The 26,388-nt window shown below is 45.5% G+C and overlaps 3 protein-coding genes across 3 annotated transcripts in view; all 3 read left to right on the forward strand.

Annotated features, from left to right (window-relative positions):
• LOC311360541 (angiomotin-like 2a) overlaps window positions 1-8,698 on the forward strand; it is a 9,748-nt gene extending 1,050 nt beyond the window's left edge. Inside the window, exons 2-11 of the mRNA XM_084480628.1 lie at window positions 1-531; window positions 1,493-1,652; window positions 3,423-3,567; window positions 3,710-3,799; window positions 4,621-4,916; window positions 5,468-5,643; window positions 5,917-6,018; window positions 6,172-6,374; window positions 6,785-6,916; window positions 7,314-8,698. The exon at window positions 1-531 is cut by the window's left edge and continues 305 nt beyond it. Coding sequence (XP_084336754.1) covers window positions 1-531; window positions 1,493-1,652; window positions 3,423-3,567; window positions 3,710-3,799; window positions 4,621-4,916; window positions 5,468-5,643; window positions 5,917-6,018; window positions 6,172-6,374; window positions 6,785-6,916; window positions 7,314-7,399 — 1,921 coding nt within the window. The 3' untranslated portion in view covers window positions 7,400-8,698. The remainder of the gene's footprint in view (window positions 532-1,492; window positions 1,653-3,422; window positions 3,568-3,709; window positions 3,800-4,620; window positions 4,917-5,467; window positions 5,644-5,916; window positions 6,019-6,171; window positions 6,375-6,784; window positions 6,917-7,313) is intronic.
• Window positions 8,699-12,397: 3,699 nt separating this feature from the next.
• Window positions 12,398-17,131, forward strand: LOC311361042 (uncharacterized protein). The gene is made up of 4 exons (XM_084481212.1): window positions 12,398-12,964; window positions 13,505-13,606; window positions 14,456-14,567; window positions 15,021-17,131. The coding sequence occupies exons 1-4, from the start codon at window positions 12,708-12,710 to the stop codon at window positions 16,446-16,448; spliced, it is 1,899 nt and encodes a 632-aa protein (XP_084337338.1). The 5' UTR covers window positions 12,398-12,707; the 3' UTR covers window positions 16,449-17,131.
• Window positions 17,132-18,190: 1,059 nt separating this feature from the next.
• LOC311361350 (uncharacterized protein) lies at window positions 18,191-26,103 on the forward strand (the record flags this gene model as incomplete). Its single annotated transcript, XM_084481516.1, has 3 exons — window positions 18,191-18,502; window positions 23,773-24,994; window positions 25,856-26,103. 3 exons carry the CDS (start codon window positions 18,191-18,193, stop codon window positions 26,101-26,103), a joined length of 1,782 nt encoding a protein of 593 aa, XP_084337642.1.
• Window positions 26,104-26,388: the final 285 nt, after the last annotated feature.

Raw genomic sequence — 26,388 nt, forward strand, 5'->3', positions numbered from 1 at the left:
CCAGTACCCCCAGCTCTCCGCCCGGCAGGAGCCCCAGGGCCAGGAGCACCAGGGGGACTACCCGCACTCGGAGAGCAGCTACACGCTGTACCAGCTGCACGGCGAGGAGCTGCCCACCTACGAGCAGGCCAAGGCCCAGTCCCAGTACCTGGCCTCGCACCACTGGGCCCCGGCCGCCCAGGTGGCGGTGGCGGGCCCCCTGAAGGAGCTCCACGAGGGCGCCTACCTGCGCGAGGGGGACTTCCACGCCGAGGAGGCGGACCCGGCGGAGGTGAAGAGGGGCCACGCGCGGTCGCTCAGCGAGCGGCGCATGCAGATGAACCTGGAGCGGAGCCACGCCGAGGCCAAGGCGGACGCCATGAAGAGCTCCTCCCACAGCTACCCCGAGCTCTTCTACTACCACCAGCCCCAGGCGCCCCCCCAGCCGGGCCCCGGGCCGGGCCAGGACCAGCGCAGCCCGCCCCCGGAGTACTGTGCCCCACCGCCACAGGCCCAAGGATTTGTACCCCTGGAGCAAGAGTCCATGCACAGGTACACAGAGGACGCAGTGCGTACTGTATGTGTGTTTGTGTGTTTCCGTGACTGGGCGGATTGCGTCATATCCGGCAGTTTGAATTTCTTTTTCATTTGGGCGTCTTGCTGGCGATTGTCTCCAGGAGAGTGTCATTGTGTGTGGTAGCCCGTAAACACATCGTTGGTTACCGCTCCTCTCTGAATCACGCCTGGGCCTCACAATGCCCCCGGGCTCAAATGTCTCCTCGGTGAAGGAACGGTTGTAGCATACCAGAGCTCAGCCGCAGGGAACATGGAGGTGTAGTTTAGGCCCGACATGGACACCGTCGGCGGTACACCCAGCATAGAGTTTCGTTGCCTACAAGGGGTGGTTTAGTTTACTGCTGGAGGGATACTTTGAATTTTATCCCCCTGGCAAGAAAATTCTTGCTGGGGGGCAAGAGGTTTTTATTATTTGTGTGTGTGTGTGTGTGTGTGTGTGTGTGTGTGTGTGTGTGTGTGTGTGTGTGTGTGCACGTGTGTGTGCACGCGTGCTTGTGTGTGTGTGTGTGTGTGTGTCTGTGTGTGTGTGGGGTGTCCCTCCTCCTCAAGGTGTTGACATTCTTGGGCCAGAGGAGTCGGCCTGTCTGCTTGCGGATGGTCTAAAATAGGGGACGGCTGGGTGTTCATGTGATATTTCAGATGCCTCCCTCCAATGCATTCCTTTCTCACATCCATGCTACTCAGTATAAGCCGGGGTGGGGGGGGGGGGGGGGGATGGTTGGTGTTTATGATTAATGTAGGCCGATATAACCGCTGTTGTTAATGCCGTTCTATTTCCTCCCTCTTGGGTGACGTGAGGCATCCGATAGGCTAGCTAGTCTTTGACCGCATGTCATTAAAATGTGAATATATTTGTTAAACAAAACTAAATATATCATGTACATGTGTCGCCACCTACTCATGCTAACTACTACCGCACCAATTTGTCTTAATGTAGGTATGGCCAGCCCTGTCCGCAGAGCGATATGCTGTGCTACAGCACTCTGCCCCCTGCTGGTCTGGAGGAGCCCAGCCAGGTGGAGCTGCTGCTGATGGAGAACGAGAGGCTGAGGCAGGAGCTGGAGAGCCACCGCGAGAAGTCGGGCCGCATCCACAAGGTAAGAGACAACGTGGCCGCCGATGGGAGCGTTTGCAAACCACACGTTGAATATCGCAAACAAAAGTCGAACTTCGAACAAATCTCAAAGTCGAACAAAGTCAAAACTATTTGGGAAATATTGTTGACGGTGTGCGACCAAACCGAGCGAGGTCATGTATTTATTTTGTATCAACAAGAACATTCGCAACTACCCGCATTTCTTTTTTCCTGGAAACATTTAGTCGTGGGACTTTTTAATGACAAGTAAAAGTTTAGGGGGGGTGAAAAAACAAACACTTTCCAGTTGAAACACACTGGTTGCAGTGTTGTCACACCAAACAACGTGACCTCACTGTATTTACACCTCGAACCCAAGGCATGCTGCAGCATACCGCGCACTAGCCATTGTCACCTGTCTGGGAGGAAACTGGAGCCTAGCAAACAGTTGTCAGCCAGACATCTGACCCCAGGCACACTCCCTCATCTGCCCTGGAGAAATGCACTCAACAGCTGCTCACTTCCCCCCCTCAAGACACACAATCCCCTCCCTTGTACAACCCGGGACCCAGAGAAAGTGTGTTTTCTGCATTCATTCCATTTTTGTTTTGGTATTTCTGAGAGCTTCTCGGGAGGGAGAGAAAGCGAAAGAGAGACGGCTTCATAAAAGATGGATGTTCCACTCGAGTCGTGCCTCCACGGCCCTTTCACCTCTTCCCTCATTTATATATTCATTTGTTTTACATTACCTCATTCGAATTCCTGGGAGTCAGATTCTTCTTCTAACGTAACACACCCACACACACACACTCACACACTCACACACTCTCACTCCGATTGTTCTCATTGTTCGCCCGGCCAACAAACAGGCCAACCCCTCTCAATCGTTCACGGTCACAACAAAGCCTGGCTCGCTGGGCTCGTTTCAACACACCACAACACTTGACATGGACTGCAACCCGAGTCCCGATACACTTACATCACCCAAAAAACCTGGGCCTTGACTCAGCCCTGAAGAATGATAATTGCCACAGTTGGAAAGTTTTTTTTCTCTCTCTCTGCCTGTGCCGGGGCCACAGCCCTGGGTAAACATGCCAGTGTGACTGCCGTAATGGTGGGCGTCGCTGGAGCTGTTTCCACAAACCCAGGCACAGGCATGCACACCTTTTCCCGCACTGGCACTCTTCCCGAAAAAGAGCAAGAGCGGTCTTGTGTGTGTGTGTGTGTGTGTGTGTGTGTGTGTGTGTGTGTGTGTGTGCGCACGCCCGCACCTGGAACTAGGCCTGTTGGCCCAAAGGAATGCAGATACAGATCAGAGCTGGCAAGGAGTGGTGCGGGCTGAAATTCCGCACTTGTGATTATATAAAGAAAATATTACAATTCGGTGTAATTATGTGTGGGGGCCACATATACTTTCTAAAGACTTTCTAAATCTCGTGAAGTGATAATCCTATCCGATTATTGTTTAAAACTAAACCTGTGCAATATGCTTGTTTTCATGGGTGTTAGTCTGACATTCATGGTAAACATGCTAATGTTAATCTCTTGGACGGAAAGGGGAAAAATGTACATAAAACCTGTTAATACATCCGTCAAACATTGAGTCGATCCATATTCACACTAAATTCTTCTTTTTTTCTTTTTTTCATCAATAATGCAATTCATGTGAAATGGGAATAACTGCAGAACCCAATGATGTACGATGTACAGCTGAATTTGAAAGTCTCTCAGCCACCTTTAAATCTCTTTATTAATCATTCATGTTTCCTCTTTCTCTCTCGTCTCCCTCCAGTTGGAGCAGGAGATCCAGCGTATATCGGAGGCCTACGAGACCCTGATCCAGGGCAGCGGCAAGCGAGAGACCCTGGAGCAGACCCTCAGGAAGAGACTAGTGGCGGAGATCCGGAGGCTGCAGGACTTCAACCGGGACCTGAGAGGTGAGCGCTCACACCACCGCCACGACGCTATGAAGGAGACGGAGTGCTAAGAGTTTATAGGTTCAATCAATGACCAGTCGCATTCTAAGGATCATGGAACATGACTCACGGTATTCCGGTGGGATCTCTTTTCATTTTGCAGAAAACTTGGAGAACGCTCGGACACACGTTGCAAAGGAAGTGGAGGCTGCCGACCACAACCAGCACATCATGGCCAAACTTCTCGAGCAGAGTGAGTTTATCTGTCGTCCCGTCCGGTTCCACTCCTCTCTCTCCGTCTCTGGCTGTTTGTTCTCTCCCTGCTCCTCCTTTATGATCTACATTCACGATTTGGATCCAATTGTTGCAAGGCAACATGAGTGGGGGATTGGGGGGGTGGGCATCCCGCATGCAGGAATGTCTCACTTGTGTTAACCCCTCGGCTTGCTTGGTAAGCAGCCTTAATAACAGGGTTCTATCCCTCCTATGGAGGGAGAGAGAGAGAGAGATGTAGAGCACAAAGAAAAGGAGAAAAAACAGTGCAGTGGAACCAAAATGACGTCCAAAATCTGTAGTTGATTCGTTCGGCCTATCAAGAAAAAGATGGTCGGTGTGGCCATTTTGAACAATGTGCTCGTGGTGTTATGTGGGTCAAAGGGATGCACCCCCGGGACCACCCCTGAACACCCTTCCTCTTCCCCTTCCCTTCCCCGTCCTCACTCTACGTAATCCACTAGCGCTCGGGTTCATAGCTGCGTCCGAGCGGCCCCAGGAGGAGCGGCTCATTGGCACCACCTCAATGGGAGGAAGTGGGAGGGATGCATGCGGCCCACTTTCTCTATAACAGGAAATGCTTGAGATGGTCTCTGCAACAATTGGATCTCTGTGTTCCCCCGGTCCTAACCTCCCTTCGTCCGTCTTGGCTTTCCCTCTGTTCTCCACAGGGCTATCCAAACACTGCGTCCACGACGGACCTCCTTGCCTTCGTTCCTTCTGCCTAAAAGCGTGCTGAAATGATGACCCTAACCTCCTCTTCCTCCTCCTCCTCTTCCTCCTCCTCCTCCCCCCCTTCAGACGAGGAGCAGAACTTTGAGCGGGAGCGCGTGGAGCGCGAGCTGCAGCGGCTCCGGGCGGCGGCCGAGGAGCAGAGCGCGCGCTCGGAGCAGCTGGAGCAGGCGCTGGAGGCGTCACGCGGGCGTGGCCACCAGCTGGAGGAGGAGCTGAGGAAGAAGAGGGCGTACGTGGAGAAGGTGGAGCGCCTGCAGGGCGCCCTGGCCCAGCTGCAGGCCACCTGCGAGAAGCGGGAGAACCTGGAGATGAGGCTGAGGACGCGGCTGGAGCAGGAGCTCCGGAGCCTGAGGGCCCAGCAGGTAAACGGCCAAACAGCGCCCCCGAGAAAAAACGCCACTGAATCGTGGGTGTGGCCGTTGAATCGTTTAGCCTCTAGTTCCACATCCAGAACACCATCAATGATGAGCTCATCATTTACATTCAGGGCAGTCAGAGGATGCTTTTACCCAAAGCGACTTACAATAGGTACGTTTGTCAGAAGAAAGAGAAACAACGATATATCCGCTGTCGGTACAGTAAGGATGTTCATAGAACCAAGTGCCAAGCACTCACAATTGCTAGGTTAACCCATTCCCTGTACATAGAGCTAGGATAAGACGCTACACAATGCTAAGTACTAAGTGCAAGGACGTTCAACATACAATAAGAGGAGTAATGTATATGGCCTTAAATGCAGTGTAGACATCCTGGTGGCTTGCGGCCATGCCAAACCTTAACTTTATGAACGGACCCAGCGATGCCTCTCCATGTTTGACCTAACCCTCGTCTCTCTCTCTCTCTCTCTCTCTCTCTCTCTCTCTCTCTCTCTCTCTCTCTCTCTCTCTCTCTCTCTCTCCTTTGCTCGCCACAGAGGCAGTCGCAGCCCCCCGGCGTGACGGTGGGCTCGCTGCACGAGCGGCTGCGGGAGCGCGAGGAGCGCGTGCTGGCCCTGGAGGCCGACACGGTCCGCTGGGAGCAGAAGTACCTGGAGGAGAGCACCATGAGGCAGTTTGCCATGGAGGTGGCCGCCACCGCCGCCGCCCAGAGGTACGTCACCACCTCCGGGGCTCAGAGAGAGCCGACGCGGGGCCGCTTTGAACACACTGGTTCTGTGATGATGGTGAAGGGTCCTGAGTACTTAGTCGTACTTGTTGTACTTTGCATCGCAAACAGCGTCGTCTATGCGGATCAAAACCGTACCCGACTTTAACGGCCGTGTGCGCCACACTTTAAATCTTTATATTCATCCAAAAAAATGTACTTAAAGTTGGTGGACAAGCGGACCAGATTTTTTATGCAGATATTTTTCCTATTTCACAGAGACACCACCATCATCAACCATTCTCCCTGCCACTCCTCCAACAACAGCTTCAACGAGGACCTACCCGCCACCGACTTCCGGAACCAGGAGATGGAGAACAGGTGAATAATTCATCAGAAACCCACCAGCGATTACTTACAGTGTGGTGGAGCATGACAGTGAATGCTCTCCAATGCCCTCTGCTGTTAATGTTCACGTGAAGGCAGCTCAGCGTTAACGTTCCTCGCCTCTCTCTCTGGATGTTCCCCCGCCAGGATCCGAGCTCTGTACGCTGAGATCCTGGAGAAAGACGCAGTGATCAAGATCTTCCGTCAGCGGCTGCATCAGGACCAGGGCAGGAAGGACGGACAGTGCCCCCGCTACGGCCTCGCCAAGGGGGGCGGCGTGGGGGCGCCTCTTCGGCCCGCCTCCTCCACGCCCGCCATAAGCGTCGCTACGTGTACGTCCAAGAGCAGAGGTAAGGGCCCTCTTTTTGCCTTTCTTTATTCAGTTGGTTGTTGACCAACTGAATAAAGTGACTCACTCACTCACTCACTCACTCACTCACTCTCTCAAGAAAATGCACTCACACACACACACACACACACACTCACACAAGAAAAAACACACACACACACACACATACTCACACAAGAAAAAACACACACACTCACTCACTATCTCAAGAAAACACACACACACACACACACACACACACACACACACACACACACACACACACACACACACACACACACACACACACACACACACATACTGAAAGCTTTAATCCTCCCTTAACCTCACTATTGTTAATAATAAACAATAAAAATAAATAAATTCAATGTATTGATAGATATTGACTGTTTGGCTGTTGCTGCCTTCCAGGTAAAAGTCTATCGGACGACCAGACCTCGTCTCCACGGCTGTTCTCGGCACAGTCTGAACCTGGTTCGTTGTCTCTCCACGAGGAGGGGGTCAAACCCAGCCAGCCCCTGGCTGACAGTCAGCTCAACAGTGGTGAGTACCGTATTCTCTCCCAAACACAACCACAGAAGTGCAAAAGGCTAATAATGGCGTGAATATTTGCCCATGAATATAATGCATGTTCAGACTTCCACATGCGCTTATTTATTTTTGTTTGTAAGCGTGGCTGGATTATAGTCCTCATTGATTAACCCACACCGGGCCTTGGCCAGCCAATCAAATACCAGCGCTGTAGGTCAGGGTTCAGAATGTGGACCTTGAGGAATGTGCAGGAAATGTTACGGATCTATTGACTGGGCACATAAACCACTGTAGATCACTTCAACCCCATTTGTCTTATTATTAATTATGACATGGCTGTAAACACTGTTTGAGGAGATCCTACTGCAAAACCTTTATCTCCTAATGATTCTTATTTTCTCCCCCACAGACAATGACGTGCCAAATAAGTTGCCATCAAACCCGTTCAGGGGCTTGGAAGAATTGGATTCGGAGGCGGTGGAAATCTTTATTTAAAGACTGAACATGGACGACAAAGACAAAGACAAAGAAAGAAGACAAAAGCCTATGAAACACTTCAGACACTAAGTGGAGTACAAGTTGATTTCATTGATTATTGTCGTTGGTGGGGGACAAACAGAGGTTGTATAAGACAGTAATGACATAATGAAAAAAAGAGGTCAATGAATGATAGAATGGATGGCTTCACATAGCGGGGACGTAGCTGTGCTGTGTCTCTGGCTCTCTCTCCCCCGGTCGGGCCGCTGCAGGCCGGCCGTCCGGCCACGAGGGAGACGAGGTGTGAATCGTTTGAGGTACTCAAGACAGTATTGTGGATTGTAATAGGGCAAAATGTTCTCAAGAGAGTGTAGGCCAAAATATTTATATAATTGCTGCTTTTTCTAACCCCCCTCCCCCTTGTCCCCGTTCCGCCCTCCTTTCTCAACCCAGGGAGTTTTAGACGCTTCATTTTATTTAATCTGGTCTCCACATTCCCCAAATATTATCTAGAGCCGCTGGCATTCTCAGATGCGCCTTTTTAAGACAAGGTTATCTTTGTGGATTCATGACCCGCATTCTGCTACTCCCTGAATGCATGTGACTTAAGTTCATTCCTGCCACTTTGCGGTTCAGAAAAGAGAAACAAACAAACATGTCATAAGCTATTTCTTGCCAAACTCAAAACAAAGATATCAGAAACTGTACTGCCTCGCCCCGGCCTTATGGTCTAGGCAGGCGTAGAATATTCAAATGGTTACGTTAAATAAGGACACAGAGATTACAACAACTGTTCTGTTACATACCTGGTGTTGTTTCAAATTTGGAGGCGCGAGGGAGGGAGGAGGTGGGCAGCATGGAGCTGAACCTGAATCTGTTCCTCTAACTTTATTTGACTTTGTGTGTGTGTGTGTTTGTATGTGGTGTGTTTGTGTGCGAGCGTGTGTCTGAGTGTTTGATCCCTGATTTGGTGTACCTGCTGGTTCAGTCACCTTCCGGGGATTAAAACTGAAAACCATACTGTTTGGGTTTTGTTTACTGTGAGCTTTGAACTAACAGGACAGTTAATATCATATATTTTATACAGATATTTGTATTATTTTAGATATTATAGTGCGATGCCAAAGAGTTTATGTTTGTTTTTTAAATTATGTGCAGACAATCACGGTGATGTCAAATTGTACACCAACCCAAGCAAGTGTTGACTTCAAAACATTCAAGACATTTCTGTGAACTTAACAATAATATGAAGGTTTTAAAATGGAATTCATGCATTTCATTTCAAAAGAAATAAAATATTCTAATATATGAAAAATTCGAACTTGTGCTTTGCTTTCCTTTATTTCTATCTATTCTTTCCAATAATCATTTAAAACCCACACAGACTTGTGTCTCATCCGCTTGGTTTCTCGTTGCGTCTCACTTTAACCTGATCTGGTTCCTCGTGTCTCCACGCTTCCAAGATGGCCCCCGCTGGGGAGAGGACTCGTCGTTAATGAATGCCAGACCTGCATTCTTCTGGGTTCAGATTTCTCGGGTGGCCCGCTCTCTTGTTCTCTCTCCTGGCTCTGGAGAGCATATTTGACATAGATCACATTCTCATACTGACATGTAACCGTAGATGTGACAAAGGCAGGTTCCTCCCTGGGCTTAAAGGGTGATGCCATTTGAAATTCTTGTCAAAGCATGTGTGGTGTTCTTTATAGTTTTTCCCATCGCCTCAGTGAACCGTTGCAAAACACACGCACTACCAAAGCATTTTCTGATGGAATTATATTCACCAATAGAAAGGCGTGGGGAAATGGATTTCTGTTTTTGAGGTGACATTTTATTCTGAACTTTCTCTTTATCATACACCGTCCCCCCCTCTCTGTCATACAGATAAATGCTGACACACGGCAGAGAGCCACGTACTGTGACCATTGCCAGTTTGGGCCAGTTTCACACCACTGACAATGAGACTTCGAAGTGCAGTAGTGACAGTGACAATGACTAGAATGTGCTGGAGTAATCAGCACCAGCAGCTGACAACATCAGTAGAATACTCCCATGCCCTGCCACTCATTCCAATGCAAATATGTACGTAGGTGTGTGTGTGTGTGTGTGTGTGTATGTGTGTGTGTGTGTGTGTGTGTGTGTGTGTGTGTGTGTGTGCGCTCGCATGTGTGCATGTGTGTAACTGTGTATGCCTGCATGTGTATATTTGTGTGCTTTAAATAGTACTGCAATGAGGAAATGAATACACACGATATATGTGTCCTGTGCCTTTCAAAGTTATGGTGACTGCTTTTCGACAGAGGGAGCTTGGTTAAGCATGTGCCCTGCTCTACAGTCCACCCACTTTAACTCAACCAATTCCTTTCACCTCTGGTTGAGCTGGAACACGATACACACAGGGGGATTTTCTGAACACAATCATTACTACTACTGCTACTACTAGCGTTTGGAAGAAATGGTGAGGGTATCAAGATAAAAATGTTTTCACACAACAATAACAAAATAAACATGTAAAATATATGTAAAATAACATATAATTCCAATTATAGTTCCAATAATAGTTCATTCATAAGAACGGTGTTGGTGTAACTCAGTATGTACTAAAATAGCTGGCTCTTCATTGGTTATTGGTTAACTGTAACTAAATAATTTACCACCCCTTCTTCTTCTTCTCCTGTGTCAGCGCTGCATTCATTCGCCTTACCATACTCTTCCTAGTGTCGGCGTATAGCCTCTAAACAATATAATCCTAAAGGCTCAGGGGGAAACGTTTACGGCCTGGTGTGGTTGAATAATTACATCGGGGTATGTATGAAATCCATCCCGGCAGGCCTGGACTTGGGGGCAAATTTGGGCCTTATGGAGACAGGAAATTATGGTTGGCAAGATAGCAGGGATGCTTTTGACAGGAGAACTTGTCCGGGAAAACAAAGAACAGGAACTGGCGGTATGCGGTGCCATCAATCTTATTTATGAACTGAAAGAGCTTATCTTGTGTAATGACTGACAACATCTTGACGAGCAGCCAACATTCCTTTAGGAATATGAAAGGCGGTTGACATGTTTCGACTTTGGCTCTCTTTGCCAGAATTAAAAAGGATAAAAAATGAGGGAACATAAATCAGGTGCAGAGGTCAAATTCCGTTGTACCCGCACATTTTACAGGGAGAGGGGCATGTCCATGAGAATTCACTGTTTTAGTCTTACTCACAAATAAAATGTTTTCACCAGTCTTTTTTGTTTTTCTTAGAGCCGTGTCCCAATGCCAAGCTTAACTCTGTCATCATGAAGGGAGATGATGGGTTTGTGTTTAAACTCAATAAATATTTGTGCTCTCTCAAGCATTTATTACCCCCTTTATTGTCTACAGTTTAGCGAAACATTCCTATTTAGCTTCAGGCTTTGAAGTTTCAGCACATTCAGCAAACACTGATCTCAAATACTGATATCAATGCCAAAGAAAGACAGTCTGAATGCTAAGGCAAAATACCCAATCTTACATCAAGTGGTCATGCTTCTATCCATTTAATTCAAAGGGAAAAATGCAATACAACTATTTTTTATCATTACATTAATTATTAATAAGGAATGAATCTATTTATTCAAATGAAAAAACAGTGTGTATTTATTTAATGACAAGCAGCATATATAATTGGTATAGGTCCTGTCATGGGGAAAGTAACTTCTCACACCTGTACACAACCCAGCTTTCAATGTATGAGGATATAATTATTTGAGGCTTGATTTAACTATTCAATATCTTTGAATACTGGTATGATATTATGCTGGCACTGCAATATAGAGGAAGCCTGGTCCTACCTCGAAATCAATTGTAGGCCTATAGCCTACTGAAATGTTGATTCATTTTTTTTAAAAGTAGGCTATTCTACACGTATGCATTGATGGCAGTTTTAGGCATATTGAAGCCATTCAGTTTTTCAAAATTGGATCTTCAGTAGATCATCTAAAAGGAGCAGATTGAATATAGTTAGGTGACATTAGGTCGACAGTGTGTCAGCTCACAGAGACACACGGCTCTGCCGCTCCGATGGCTGCACCAGCGACTGCACCAGAAGACGACCAATAAGGAAGCAGCGGAAGTGGTTGAACGCATGCCGTGGCTGGCTTATTATGTTGCGCTGCTAGAAGTTTTGGACAAATGGAGGATCATAGGTATTATTTAGCAAAAGAAAAAATAAGGGAGCGTGAATACTCGTCGTGCAAGAAACGAGAACACGAAGAGGCTAAACGAAATCGGGACAAGCGCCGGCAGAGAACCAGGATAAACATTGGTGTGGCCTTTCCCAAGTGGAAATTACTGATGAAGGAAAAACGTTTTCAGACTGACGCCGAAGTTGCCTGTTTTCTGCTGGACAGGTAATGGAGGCTACACATTGAAACGCTATTCGGAGGTGATACTCGACCTCGCCGCTAGATGTCGCTAAATCCCGCACCGATAAAACACTGCACCGTCGCTGAGCGTCAAACCCATCGGCCAATAGAATAATGGGTCACTTTTTCCCTCAACTTTCGTTTCCATAATATTTTATTTTATGTCATGTTTTATCACAATATACTTTTAGATTTTATAATAGGCATATGCTTTGGTGTATATAGTAGACTATATCGCTATGCCTACAAGAGTGCCACTTGCACCACTCCAAAGCCAAATAGTTCCATCTAGTGGACGTTATTTGGAAGCTCATGATGGCTACCCAGTTAGTGTAGGTCTACACAATAGGCCACATAAGTTCCACATAACATATTCAATATGTTACATATGTCAAAAAACAACAACAACACAAATAAGCTCTCGTATTAAGGGGGGGACTGGGTATGGTTTCGTTTTCTCAACTGCACAGGGTTATGGAGAATTAAAATTCACACTCCGGCCCACTGGTGGCAGTATATGCTACTTTTTATATTTTGTATGAAATAAAGAAGAAGTGTAAGAGGCATAAAAAGAAGATGGAACAAAACCAAAATATGCAACATGGAGGGCTAAGTACTGCCACCGGTCGCTCTACGGTTGTGATATGTTTTAAAGATGGTGTAGATAAGATTCAAATTTAGTGTAATTTGTTAGAAATATCCGAGCCATCCGTTATCTATTAGTGAGTGAAATGCTCTGTGTGAATATCAGTTCTATTTTACTGCGTCTGGCTCTGCATGATACCATTTAGATGTTGACCGCTCCCGGCTCATTTCTGACGTTAGGCTTCAGGGAAGAGAATCCCTTATTGGTTTGGGGACTCTGTTTACCCTGTCACTCACAAGCGCGCACACGGCATTACACCATAATTCCCATAGTTCCACCACAACTGCTTGAATGCAGCACTTCCCAATGGCAGAAGAACGTGCAAATAAAATCCCAATTGCACCTTTACAAACTACAGCTTACACAGCAAAGCAACCAAAGAAAAAAATCAGAAAAACCGAAAGAAACATGGGGAAGAAAAGGGAATCTGATAGAGCCAGGAATAAAACAAGGGTCAACATTGGTATCGCTTTTCAGCCATGGCGAGAGCTTATGGAGTTGAAGGGGATGAAGAGTGATTCCCAAATGGCTCTTTTTCTTCTTGACAGGTACATTTATCTTTTTATTCAATAAATGTTTCAATAAACTAGACAGTTTTTGAGTTGCAAACTTGTGTAAAATGCTGTTAGTGTTTATGCTTGAAAGGGACTGTAGATTCAGGCACCAACGTAAAACCAGCGTTGTATTGTTTACATTTACAACAAATAAAAATACACATGTAAAATGCAGTAGCAACGAAGGATAAACAGAATGGCCAAGAAAACATGTGATGGACAATGTGTGGTACTGTGCTGAAACTGTGGTTCCATCTTGGATGTGCTGGCCCCACCTATGCGCCTGCTGCAATCGATCCCCTGGTTTGTCACACATGCTCACAAAGCATTCGAACAGAACGGTCACAGACTGGCCTATAGGAACAGATAACATTTTAGTTCATATTTTTGTCCCTGTCCAAGTAAGATGACAGCAGGGTTGCCTCAGAAAGGGCAATTGCAATAAAACTTGTGTTAAAAATCCTTGCCTACAATCCGTCTATACCCTTCTTGCTAAAACCTTTTTTCTAAATGTAAACAATGCTTGTTTTGCAGCTATGAGCAAAAACAGACGTTCACATCTTACAAATGTGGACGGGCTACGGGAAAGCGAGGTCCCCCGGTTTCCCCCATCGGGGAAGAGTCTCTCTCAGATAGGTGAGCATAATTGACCAGCAGGCTTGTCTTTGCAGGACAATGTTTGTTACTTCATCAATACTACATTGTACTACAGGATTTCTCTGACATAGTTGAACCAAAGAGAAGCTAAGTTCCTCGGTTGAGCCATCCTGACGAGACAAAATCTCGCTATTCTCCAATATGAGATACAGCAGGTTTCAATAACCTTGTGTAGACTATCACACTTTACAATCACTGACAACCAATGTAACTCACAAAGTTAGTAAAATACCATTTATGAAACGATGGACAAACAAGTATTAATCTAAAAATAACAACTGGAGGAGCTCCATGAAACGAAAACCAAACTATGTCCAAATGTAACTACTATCCTTGTATGTTTAGTTTGCATTTACAGCAATGGCAATTTGGCATTTGCCATGTTCGTTGGTAGCTTTTATATTTAAAATGTGTCTGTCTGAGTAATTTGTTTGTCTAACAAACTTATTTTTTTCAACACTAATTCTAGTAGCACCACTCCCGCAGTATGGCACCAACTCGTCAATTTAATGTATAATTAGAAGGGTCTGGTTCTGTTTTGGAATTAAATTACCTGACAGTACGTTCTTCCTCGGTGCTGCCATACAAAGATGTTTTTATCTATAGGACTGACGAGAATCTGCACTTTGTTGGCTACTAGTAGGTCTACAACATACCACCATCTGCTGGCCAAAAGACCAAATTGCACCCAACATCAATTGATTCAGAGATGCTTTCTCAGTTAACTCCCTGTAGACGACTATGTTGTTACCTCTATACCTCAGATTTAACTTGCAACATGCGTTTACATACAGTGTTCTGTTTTCTCCGAACGGCTTGTGGTTGCAGCTCTAAGTTGGGGAAGCTCTCTGATGGTTCACACTATGTGGTGAAACGACGTGACCTGCCGTGTGACCAGGATACCCAGGCTGAAGACCTGACCCTGACGACCACCAACATGGTACGCACCAGGTGTATAAGCAGGCTAATGAATATTCAATATTCAAATAATGTAATTCTAGACTGCTAATCAGCCTTCAGCGTTCTCAAAGAGGCAGCTGATACATTTTGTTTATAGACATTACATTTGTTTTATATCCTTTCAATGGAAATTGCTAATATAGCAGTGATCAGTCGATTAAAACACAAATGGCCAATAGAGATGGGACAGAAGAATACAGTAGGACAGTATCCAGCAGTAAACAACCATCGCAAAATGCACTGTAACAGAGAAAAGAACCGCAGTGTGCTGTAAAACTTTTTTTTTATGATATATAATCTTGCACTTTCATGTTCGTCAGTTCACTGCCTCAGGGACGGCCAAATTGAATACTTATTCACCCTTCCCCGTGTGTGTTGGTTTGTCTGTGTGTGAGAGAGAGAATCGCTAACATCCTTAATCTTTATCTTGCAGACTGGCGAAGAGGGATGCACCGAAATAACCTTTGATGTATCAGAGATTAACTTTGCTACTGATGAAGATAGCAGTTGTTCAAATGCAGATGAGCAGGAAGAGGAGGAAGAAGAAGAAGAAGAAGAAGAAGTAGAGGAGGAGGATGAGGAGGAGGAGGAGAGTGATGGCTCGGATCCGGAATGGTGTACAGAGATGTCTAAACCACTGGAGAGAAATGTCTCTGAGGAAAAGGAACCAAACTCAGATTCTAAAGTGCACAGAAAGGTCCGTGAACTTTGTTCAGAATGTGGTGTGCATTTTAATGCGGCCAAGACTCACACGTGCGAGTACAAAATCAAGAAGTTCCCCTGCAATATTTGTGGCAAGAGGTGCAAGGACGCGGGGGCCCTAAAAAGTCATAGCAGAGTCCACGAGGCAGGCTACGAGCACCTCTGCAAGTTCTGCATGGCGCCCTTTAATACAAGGCTTGATAAACTAGCTCATCAGAGAGCCCACGTCCCCAGTTCAAAGCCCTATATATGCCCCGACTGTGTGATGACGTTTGCCAAGCTCCGCGAGCGCAATTCCCATTTGAAAGAACACCGAGACCAGAATGTCTCATGCCCCCTTTGTCCTTTGGTCTTCCCTACTCCCCACTGTATTAAGAGACACATGGTGGTGCACACTGGTGTGAAGCCATTTGTGTGCGAGTTCTGCTTTCGTTCCTTCAACCAGCCGGGCCACCTTACATCCCACCTGCGCCTGCACACTGGGGAGAAGCCCTACCAGTGCAAGCATTGTGACAAGAGCTTCAATCACAACGTGAGCCTGAAGAGTCACGTTACGCGGTACCACAAAGGAGCCTCTGACTCGGAGCCTATGGGGGATACACCGGAGAAGATGGAACCACCCGTAGCCAGAATAGAGGAGGTGAATGAGGAGATGGTCATCGGAGACACAGAGGATACAGGTGGGGATGTTATCGACAGAGACCCTAAGGTGAAAGAACCAAAGCAGTTTAAGAAGACGTATTATAGGTCCATGGGTAGACCCAAAGGAAGGCCCAAAAGAGAGTCCTCAACGAGGGAGAAAGACTTGATTCCGGCTCTGCGAGGGGAGGCCCTGGACCCAACCACAGCAGCTGATAAGTCAGAGGAGGGTCATTTGAGGAGAGCCACATCCAAAAACATTGAAAGTGATTGCAGTGACAGGGATCAAACCTCTGAATTTACAGAAGAGGATGAGGTGGAGGAAACCAAGGTACTGAGGAAGGGTAAGTTGAAAGCCCGCCAGAGCCCAAAGTCCTTTTACACTGCAGAGGATGTTTTTGAGAATGGCTCGGACAGTGACCCTACAGAGGAGGAGGCTAAAGAGAGACAGACAAGGCCTCAAACGTCAGGAAAAGTAGGACGACGAAGAGGAAGGCCAAGGAAAAATCCAGTTGTCTGAAAGTCATGATTGGGAAGTTTTTAATTTTTTTAATTAAAAAACTTGACTAAACAAGATTCGCCAGAACTGATTGGGTATAAGCAAGTTGGTAACTGTCTTTACTCTAGGATGATTGCATTGACAAGAATATTGCAATTGCATATATAAATATATCATGATTGTTATATCATATTTATTTATTATTTATTATTTGTATATTAGATGTATCATTATAGTGGCCCAACTCAAGGAGCTGCACCAAGCTTGCATTTGAAAATATCACTGCACGCAATTAGATAACACTACGACCAATCAGAATACAAGGGGCGACGTATCCAGACCAGCTGAGCTAACCAATAGATAAGACTCATGCCGTATCCAGTCGGTAAAACAGCAACGCTTTTGGCCCGCCTATATCAGATACACCACTGTGGTTAATGTTTGGATCCAGGGGGCGAGTGAGTATATTGCTCGTTTTCAGAGTGACTCGCTGAGCAAATTCAAATTGTGCTCTTGCGAGTACTCTGGATTTCCAGGCTATCATTATAGTGTGTATATATATATATATATATGTATATATATATATATATATATATATATATATATATATACATATACACACACATACAGTAGGCCTATAGGTTGTAGCAACCCGCCCTTTTGAGTGAAACCGCCTTGTCCCAAACAGCACACGATTCTGAGCTTTGCTTAACACCAACAAGGCACTTTTAATCAAACTAATAATTGGCCTTTTAGAATGTTTGTTATTGAGCAGTTATCCTGAGACTGCCCCTTGTTTTTGTAATTTGGTTCGATGCTCTTGACATTTGTGTTTGTCTTACATTCTGTAACGTCAGATCTGCACATTAACTTTACATCAACAAGTATATCAGTAATTCAAAAGTCTAAAATAATTTCACTATTTGCTAAATACTTTCCCCTCAGATGGATTTACCTGGGGTTACTACCTGCACATTGCTCTTAAACTCTTATTCCCTCACTTGTCATCTTATCCATATGACTTTTCAAACAAAACCATTGAGTGACCCAACTAAATACTAAGCAATACTTGGCTTCCTAAACGATCTGGTGATTTCAGTTTGATATTGTAAACTGTTATGTGTTGCTGAAAGTAAAATGAGAAAAATCTGTAACATTGGTTTCTGGCTCTTTCGTGGTGTCTGTTGCATCTGCAAGTGTAAATTCTGCATCTGTCTTTTGTCATTTCTATTTGTTTCCTAAATATGTGGTAAAATATGTGATTTACTATTTCATAAGTAGAAACAACCTAAGGTGATATGTTTTCTAGAATGTTGTAAACGTATCACTTTTTGCCATGTTTGTAATCAAATGATGTGTTCTTATGCATATTAGACAGTTATTAACACCACAATCAGTTTGATACATTGATACATTGTGTGTGCGTATATATTTATATATAATATGCAGTGTGTGTGTGTGTGTGTGTGTGTGTGGGGGGGGGGGGGGGGGGGGGAGTTCAATTCAAGGAGTAAAGTTTTGGAATTTATAATTCCATGGAAATACATTGACACTTGGATGTTTGTGACAAAATCTATCGAGTGTTGACATGGAAATGAACGGAGTTGGATATTTAAGTTAAAGACAAAATATTTTTCGCGGGAATTAGCATGACGTCACGTTGTTGCCGGAAGACGCGCTGCAGCACATCTGACAGCATGGAGTGAACAGCTCAAGCACCAGAAAAGACGACGATCCTACATCTTGAAGTCAAAAGAGACAGGATGGTTCGTGTTTGTGCCTTTCCCGGCTGCGAAACAAAAATGAAAAGGTACAACCCAGAAACGTTTCATAGGCTGCCATTGCGGTACGATGACCGGTCTCTGGTGGACGCGTGGCTTATCGTCTTGAATATGGACATGGAGACGCCATACGAGACGCTGATGCAGAAGGATTACCGTGTCTGCAGTGCTCATTTCGATGAGGACGACTTCGTCTACCCTAAAAGAGCTGCAGACCCAAATAACCCAAAGAGAGTGTCCTTGAAGAAGTATGCTGTTCCACGAGTGCAGCCACTGGCTACGGATAGACTGGAGGTAAAGGAGGTGTAAAAAAATGTGTGTAGTTCAAAACGTGACGCAGCTTTTACTTCTTCGTCACTTACAGAATTTGCTATGTACGATCATTCAAAAACCCCATCTTATTTTCCATAGACATTTGACCGAGGGAGCCTCGGAGGCGGGACATATTCTCAGAGGTCTATACGCTCAATATACAACAGTTGGGAACCAATCAGATCCAATTGGGAACCAATCTCAGTGTTTCCCGCGATTACCGGCTGCCGGATCAATTTGTGGCGCTCGTTGTTCAATCTGTGGCGCAGCACCACACATTGGACTATGTGTGGGAAACACTGAATCTTGATTTAAGCCACCCGTCATTAGGGCTATCAACGAATATTCTAAATTCAAATATATATTAGAATAGTTTTTAAAAACAGACATTCAAAGGTGAAAATTAATATTCAAATGTGGAAAAACAATTAATTATATTTGTTTCAATCACTGAATGAAGCCTGCCATATTTGGGACAAGAGTCGTTACCTTAAATAGCTTGCACAAAACTCTTGATCAGCACTCAGCATTTGTTTATTGTTATTGTTTATGTACCCGGGGCGTGGCAAGGAGTCCAACTGCGACTAATGTTATCGACAACGCCACCTTGAGTGTGTTATTTTCAAGGACTAATTAACCAAATGTGTGTGTAATTGAAACCGGGTTCCCCAAATACGCAGTTTTTGCCAATGAGACGGAGACGTGAGTTGTACCCAAAACAATTATATTTATTTACGTGTCATAACATGAGATGGCTGGCAAGTGGCGACAACCGTGGACAGTGGGGGGGACAGTAGGTTACTCACATTCACGCCCAGGCCTATAAAACCCACACAACACACACACAGCAAAAATATAAAGTGGCACAGGGGTAGTAGCCTAAAGCGAGCCCTATAACCCTCCTGTAGCTGGCTGATGCCCCACTGGGCTCCAAGTCCGGAACCACCACAACTTGTTGGTTAAATAAGAAAACAAAAAATAAGAAAACTTAAGAGAAAATAAAGACAACCCGAACCCGTAAAATAAAAGGAAATCAAATAAAACGACTCAAAACAAAGCAGCAGTGGAGAGATCTCAGGTCCCACCGTTACCCTGCAATCTCCCCAGCACCGACACCAAGGCATGGCTACCCAGCTTGGTGCCAGGCAGACGTCTGGACGCTTAAATAGCCGTCAGTGTGAATGCATTCATTCAGGACTGCCCACATTCCCTACGGTGGCCCCAACGGTGACAGCTTTGACTGGCTACAACTCGTCCCTGTTTTCTTTTAATTGTCGTCCCGACAATTTACTTAGCTAACACCAAGGCCTAAACATGGCTGACGTTGAGCAGCATGAACCAGGCACCTGGGAATTCGTAGCCCCACCCCCTATCGTCACTGGTAGATGATGGGGATTGGAATGTCTACCAGCTGTCTCATGGGTAGACCTTCGTACAACCCCTTCGACCGGAAGGGCTGGTGGAGTGACGGGAGCAATTGGAATGTCTGTGTCCACCGGCAGATCCGAGGGGGAATTCCCAATTGGGGTTGCGACCAGTAAGACATCCGGACGCCCAGTAGATGGCCTCATGGAGCCAGCCGGGCCAACCACAATGCAAAGTTCACCGTCTTCTTCCTCCACATTCCTTGGACCATGACAGGTTTGTATTTCTCTGGGTGGGGAAACCGAACGATCACAAGGTACCGGCTTAAGCATAGTACGATGTACATGGCGTACCTGAGACAAGTCCTGTTGAGGTGCAACCACGTAAACACAACCTCCTGGCTGGGGTGGCCCAACAACCTGGTGGATTGTAGGCGCCCAGGCATCTTGGATTTTGTCCCTCCCCCGGACGGAGTGGTCCCGTAGGTAGACAAGCTGGCCAGCTGGCAACACTCCCCTGGCAACAGCTCCCCCTGCAATCGTTGGTCTGCCCTACCTTTCCGCTGCGCTGCTGCCGCCCTAATCCGTTCACAGGCCACCTCCACCGCCACCTGGAGCCGCCGTTGATCTCGGACCCACTCACAGACCTCCCCGGCGGCAGGTTCCACCACGCGGCCTAGCAGGAAATCTACAGGGACCTGAGGTTCTCTACCAAAGTTTCGGCCCTGGTCAGAATGGAGTCTGGCTGGAACTCCATACTTGTAGAACCATTGCCGGACAAGTATTTCTGCCACCGTCGAGGCTCTCTGGTCACGGGTGGGAATGGCCTGTGTAAACTTTGAGAATACATCAGTTAAAACAAGCACCTGTTCCCTACCATCTCTAGCAGGTTCTAAGAGGGTGAAGTCAATAGCCAGGACCTGGTTGGGCTTGGATGCCAACAAATGGCCCATAGGGGCCCTAACCCGTGGCTGGGTATCTTTGGAGAGGCTACATCTGTCACACAGTTGTCACCACTGTTTGATAGTCTGCCCCATACCCAGCCAGTAGCACCTCTGCCGAATCAGCTCAGTGGTGCGCTCAGTTCCTTGATGGCCATGGTTGTGGTGTAGTTGGCGGAAGACCTCCTCCCTAAGACACCCAGGGAGCAGCAGCTGGTGGACTTCGCTCCCTCCATCTGGCCTTCTGTATACCCGATACAGCAAACCATCCTCCAGGGTGAGATGATCCCATTGTCTCAATAGACCCAGGGTTTCAGGGGGAAGGCCATGCTTCTCAATGCGTCCCGGCATTCGTTGTTCCTGCCAGAAAGAAAGGAGAGCATAAATAGAGGGATCAGCAGCCTGTAAGGCCGTCAAGTCAGCATTTGACCGTTCTGGAAGGGCAGAAATGGCTGCCTGGGTTGCCGTGCCATGCCGTTGCCGTGGCATCTCTTGTGCGGCTTGCTGTACAGCCAAAGGAAGCAGGGTTCCCACGTGTGCAGGTAGATCCACTGCAGCAGACTGGTTGGATTGTCTGCACAGGGCATCAAGTGAGTAACCTAGCGAGCTAGCTCCCCCCCCCCCCCCACTGTCCATGGTTGTCGCCACTTGCCAGCCATCTCATGTTGTTATGACACGTAAATAAATATAATTGTTTTGGGTACAACTCACGTCTCCTTCTCATTGGCGAAAACTGCGTATTTGGGGAACCCGGTTTCAATTACACACATTTGGTTTTACAAATTTACATTTGGTTTATTAGTCCTTGAAAATAACACTCAAGGTGGCGTTGTCGATAACATTAGTCGCAGTTGGACTCCTAGCCACGCCCCGGTTACATTTATTTAAACAAGTATGCGCAGAGAGAGTGAGGGGGAGCGAGAGAGAGAGAAAAAGAGAGCGAGTGAGCGAGCGAGAGCGAGGTCTGCGGTCTTGGCCATTAGTTCATTTACTTATTTTTGTGTAGGTAATATGTTGTCAAATATGTTTAAACTTAAATAAACTACCTATACAGTAGTTATGTCTCATTGTATTAGTTTGTCCTGTTATTGACGTAATGCGCAAATATAGATATTCGAATAGTTAGAATATATGTGTTTTTTTTAGAGCGAATATTCAAACGTCATTTTTGAGCAATTTTCACAGCCCTAATATATATCTATATATATGTGGAAGTGCCAAAGTGACTCAGAACTTGTCATAAAGCAAGACCTCTGGCAGCGACCTCATCATCTTTTTGAACAGATTTTTAGAACTGATAAGTGAATTCCAAATGCAATATTCAGCTGAGAGTATTATCTTAGCCCCCCCCCCCCCCACCCTTTTTGAATGTGACTCTCAAATTACTTGACAAAAAATTACACCCTGAGAAAAGAGGAATTTGAGAGTGAAACCCCGTCGACTCACATTCATTCTGCACTCACCGGCGAGCGCCCTCCCATGGACAGAGATGTGTTAACGAGAGAGAGAGTGCCAGTTCTCTTTATATAAGACATTCTCTGGTCACGCTGGGAAAGAGCAATATACTCAAGGTGCATTCATGGTCTTGGTAATAACGAGACGCCTCATCAGTGATGACGCTGATGCTTACGCGTGTTCCCGACAGCGACCGTTCATGTGCACTGCGTGCACTTAACAGTGGGTTTTTTTATCCGATAAAAAACAGTCAGAACTAAATAGAACTTAGTAGGATCTGTTTCAAGTTTGTATGCCTTTATTTCCTTGTACATCACATTTTGCTTTTATTTATGAGAACCACTGAAGCTTTGGATTGTTGGTGCCGGTAAAGTAGTTAACTATTATGAAGAAGCATTATGCTAACACGGATCTGCGCAGACTTCGGACGTCACGACTAGGCCTGGGCAATAATTCAATTAATTATTGTATCGTGATAGAATTTTTATCAATATCAATATAATACATGTTAAATATATATCGATAAGAGACTGAACCACAGAATCTAGCAGCTGGGTTTGTTACACAAACACGGTTCCATACTTATTTACAATATTTGAGTGTTTTTCATTGTTGTATCGACATTGGAGTATTCATCAATGAACAGTGGAAGGTCATATTAAGTGTTAAAACAGAAGTGTTTAAATCCAGCATGGTAATTCCTAGTCTTTTTAGGTCATTAGAGTTATCAATAGTAATCGATATCGATCAATATGATCATGTTATGTCGTGATGTCTTTCTGCCATATTGCCCAGGCCTAATCACGACTCTCCCAAGTGTGTAGTTCAAAACGTGACGCAAATGTAACTTCTGCGCCACCTACAGAGTTTGTTATGCAGTACGATCATTCAAAACGCCACGTTATTTCCCATAGACATTTGACCGAGGGAACCGGAACCTCGGAGGTGGGACTTATTCTTCAGAGGTCTATTCCCCTCAATCTGAACATTAACAAATCACATCGGTGTATCTGATATAGGCGGGCCAAAAGGCAAGAGTCTTATCTATTGGTTAGCTCCACTGGTAGATTTTGTGTATGGGGCTCTGGGATATTAGTAGGCCTATCTGTTTGAATACAGTACATGTTTTTCTGAAACAAATCTTAAATGGCCTCCTTCCTTTTGCATTGCATTAGATAATCAAACTTGTATGGCTTTTCCTGCGAGAAGAGCTGGTAGGAGGACAGTTGGCAAGTCCTGTAAAAGTATTTTTTAATAAACTCTATTTGCTAACTACGTAGTTGGTGCTTAGTTTTATGTGTAGGGACCCTAGTCATGCTACTGCAGAGGTTTGGTGCTATTTTGAGCAATATTAGTGGTTAAAATATCATCCGCTCTGTTGTTGAGACAGCTTCTGTTCTTTTTTATGGTTTCATACAATTCTGTCACTCTTTTATATATTTAATTTACATGAATGCTTGGCATTGATTATTTACTACCATCTCTCTTGCAGACTGCTCCAAATAAAGAGAGCTGCCCTGGGATAACCTTTCACGTATCAGAGTTTACCTTTGATGGGGAAAACAATTGTTCAAATGAAGAAGGAGGGGAAGCAGAAGAAGAAAACATTGGAGAAGGAGAAGAAGAGATTGCCAACTCTGATTCAGACTGGGAAGTGGAACTATCTGACAGACTATTGGAGAGTGATGACTCAGAAGAAAGTGACTTGAATTTAGATTCTGAATTGCACATTAGTGTCCGTCAACTTTGTCCAGAATGCGGTGTCTTTTTCTTTACGTGCAAGACTCACACATGTGAGTATAAAATCAAGCCACTTTCCTGCAACGTTTGTGGTAAGAGATGTCTAGACAAAAGTGCCCTGAAAACTCATAGCAGAATCCACAAGGAAAGCTATGAGCACTACTGCAAGTTCTGCATGGCTCCCTTTAAAACAAGACTTGATAAACAGGCCCATGAGAGAGCTCACACCCCCAAAGCAAGACCATATGAATGCCCTGACTGTTCCAAGTCGTTTTCAAAGCTCCCTGCACGCAATTTACACTTGAAAGGCCACAGAGGTCCCAAAATGTTTTCCTGCCCATATTGTGCTTTAGAATTCCGGACTCTACACTCTATCGAACGACACATCTTGGTGCACACTGGCATGAAGGAGTTTGTGTGCGGGTTCTGTAGTCGCTCCTTCAAACAGCCGGGCCACCTTAAATCCCACCTGCGTGTGCACACCGGGGAGAAGCCCTTCCAGTGCCAGCACTGTGACAAGAGCTTTAATCACAACGTGAGCCTGAAGAGTCACGTTATGCGGTACCATAAAGAGGAAGCTTCCGATTTCGGGCTGAGTGGACCCGTGAAGTGGACCAAAAGGGTGACTGTTCAGTCCATGGGTAGACCCAGAGGAAGACCTAAAAGAAATGCAGCAACTGGCGAGCCAAACTCTATTCCTGCTGTGCGAGGAGAGGCCCCAGACCCAACCACAGCAGCTGAGACGTCAGAGAAGGGCTATTTGAGGAGACCCTCTTCCAAAGACATCATTGATGGTGATTGGAGTGACAGGGACCCATCCTCTGAAATGACAGAAGAGGACAAGTCAGAGGAAAGCAAGGGAGTGAGGAAGAGCAAACGGAAAGCCAGCCAGAGATCCAACACATTTTCTATTGCAGAGAAGGATTCTGGGAGTAACCCTGAGGAGGAGGCTAAGAAGAGAAAAGTTGTCAAAAGTCAGGAAACAGGACGATGTAGAGGAAGGCCGAGGAATAAACCTCTCAATCAACATTAGGATCCATTTAATTGTTTAAATGTGACATATCTAACATACAAACACCATTCACCAGAACGAAATGGGTATAACAAAGTAGGTATTGGGTTGGGATTAGGTAAACATGCGTTAAAGAATATTCCCATTTTGTATGATGTAAATATTGGATGGACAGGGAGTGGGCAGTTTTGTTTTATAGGCTAAGGAATTATTGTTTGTATTAATATTTGAAATACTTTTTCAAAATACTATATAATTACATATTCCCAGGAAGTGGAATAACTGAGACTAATGGTGTGTGTTTTTCGTGTGTAATATTGCAACGGTATCATTTAAGTTGCCATTATTATAATATTTTTTATTATATTATTTTTATTTTCCTTTTGATATAAAGCATAAAAGGGCTTTTCAACCACCATGTCTAGCTGACACAAGCAAACAAGACTCTTGGTAGGGTTATACTATGGGGGAAAGCTTCCAAAGTTAGTCTGGTGACTTTGTAAGTCTTCGGACGCAATCTTTGACTTTGATCTCCTTCTGCATCCTTTTTATTCCATTATTATTATTATTATTATTATTATTATTATTATTATTATTGATTGCTCCATTAAAATTGAATGCTTGCCCTGAATTGCTCTAGCCCATTTAACAGTCCTGGTTCCCACAATATCCACGTTCTTTGCATGTCTGTCATTGAGAGGATGTACTTTTCTTCAAAGGGTGGCTATTAATATCGTTCCTTTGAAATAGCTTTCTCCGGTAATTTCATTTTGTATGCTGCAATTTGAAATGTGCCTAGCTCTAGCGCTTTCCCCAATGACAGTGATGGTCGCTGAAGGCCGGGGAGGCAGCGCAGCAAGCTACAAGAGCAGCCGCCGGCAGCTAGTGGCCCCTGGATCCAGCGTTGATCTAGCTGGCCTCAGCCATACCTCTGCCAGCCAGCACGGCAGCCCAAGGCCCCGTGCTCAGAGAGGGAGCTGGGGAGTTAGCCCTGTCGCTTTGGTGGAGGGTGGCCCTACCAAGGGCTGTTCCGGGCCGCCTGTAGAGCTATCACAGCGGCCCAGCTGTTAAGCCTCCTCCCAGCCGGTCCAGACACCTTATTCCACTTATACCAGTTTCCAACATTGATAAGATATTTTGTACTTTAATTTCTAACGTTATTACTCTTGTACGTAAAACAACTTAATCAGCTGAAATCTAAATAATCTTCAATGGTTCTTTGGGCATATTGTTTCTGCGTCATTCTGGGTTATGAAAAGGTGCTTACTCTTGGAACATGAGACTCATCAGGCCAAGTATTCAACAATTAGGTTTTAAATCTATTATTCCTCATTTTTAAGCCGAAAGTCAGTCACT

The sequence above is a fragment of the Micromesistius poutassou genome (assembly GCF_964030765.1).
Source record: "Micromesistius poutassou genome assembly, chromosome: 16".
In the NCBI taxonomy this organism is placed as follows: Eukaryota; Metazoa; Chordata; class Actinopteri; order Gadiformes; family Gadidae; genus Micromesistius; species Micromesistius poutassou.

Bases quoted from the DNA above. Each gene is read 5' to 3' on its own strand.
- LOC311361042 (XM_084481212.1), top strand. From the start codon at position 12,708: ATGCAGCACTTCCCAATGGCAGAAGAACGTGCAAATAAAATCCCAATT. The intron at 13,607-14,455 runs GTGAGCATAATT...TTGTGGTTGCAG, and splicing joins GAAGAGTCTCTCTCAGATAG to CTCTAAGTTGGGGAAGCTCT. The intron at 14,568-15,020 runs GTACGCACCAGG...TTTATCTTGCAG, and splicing joins CCCTGACGACCACCAACATG to ACTGGCGAAGAGGGATGCAC.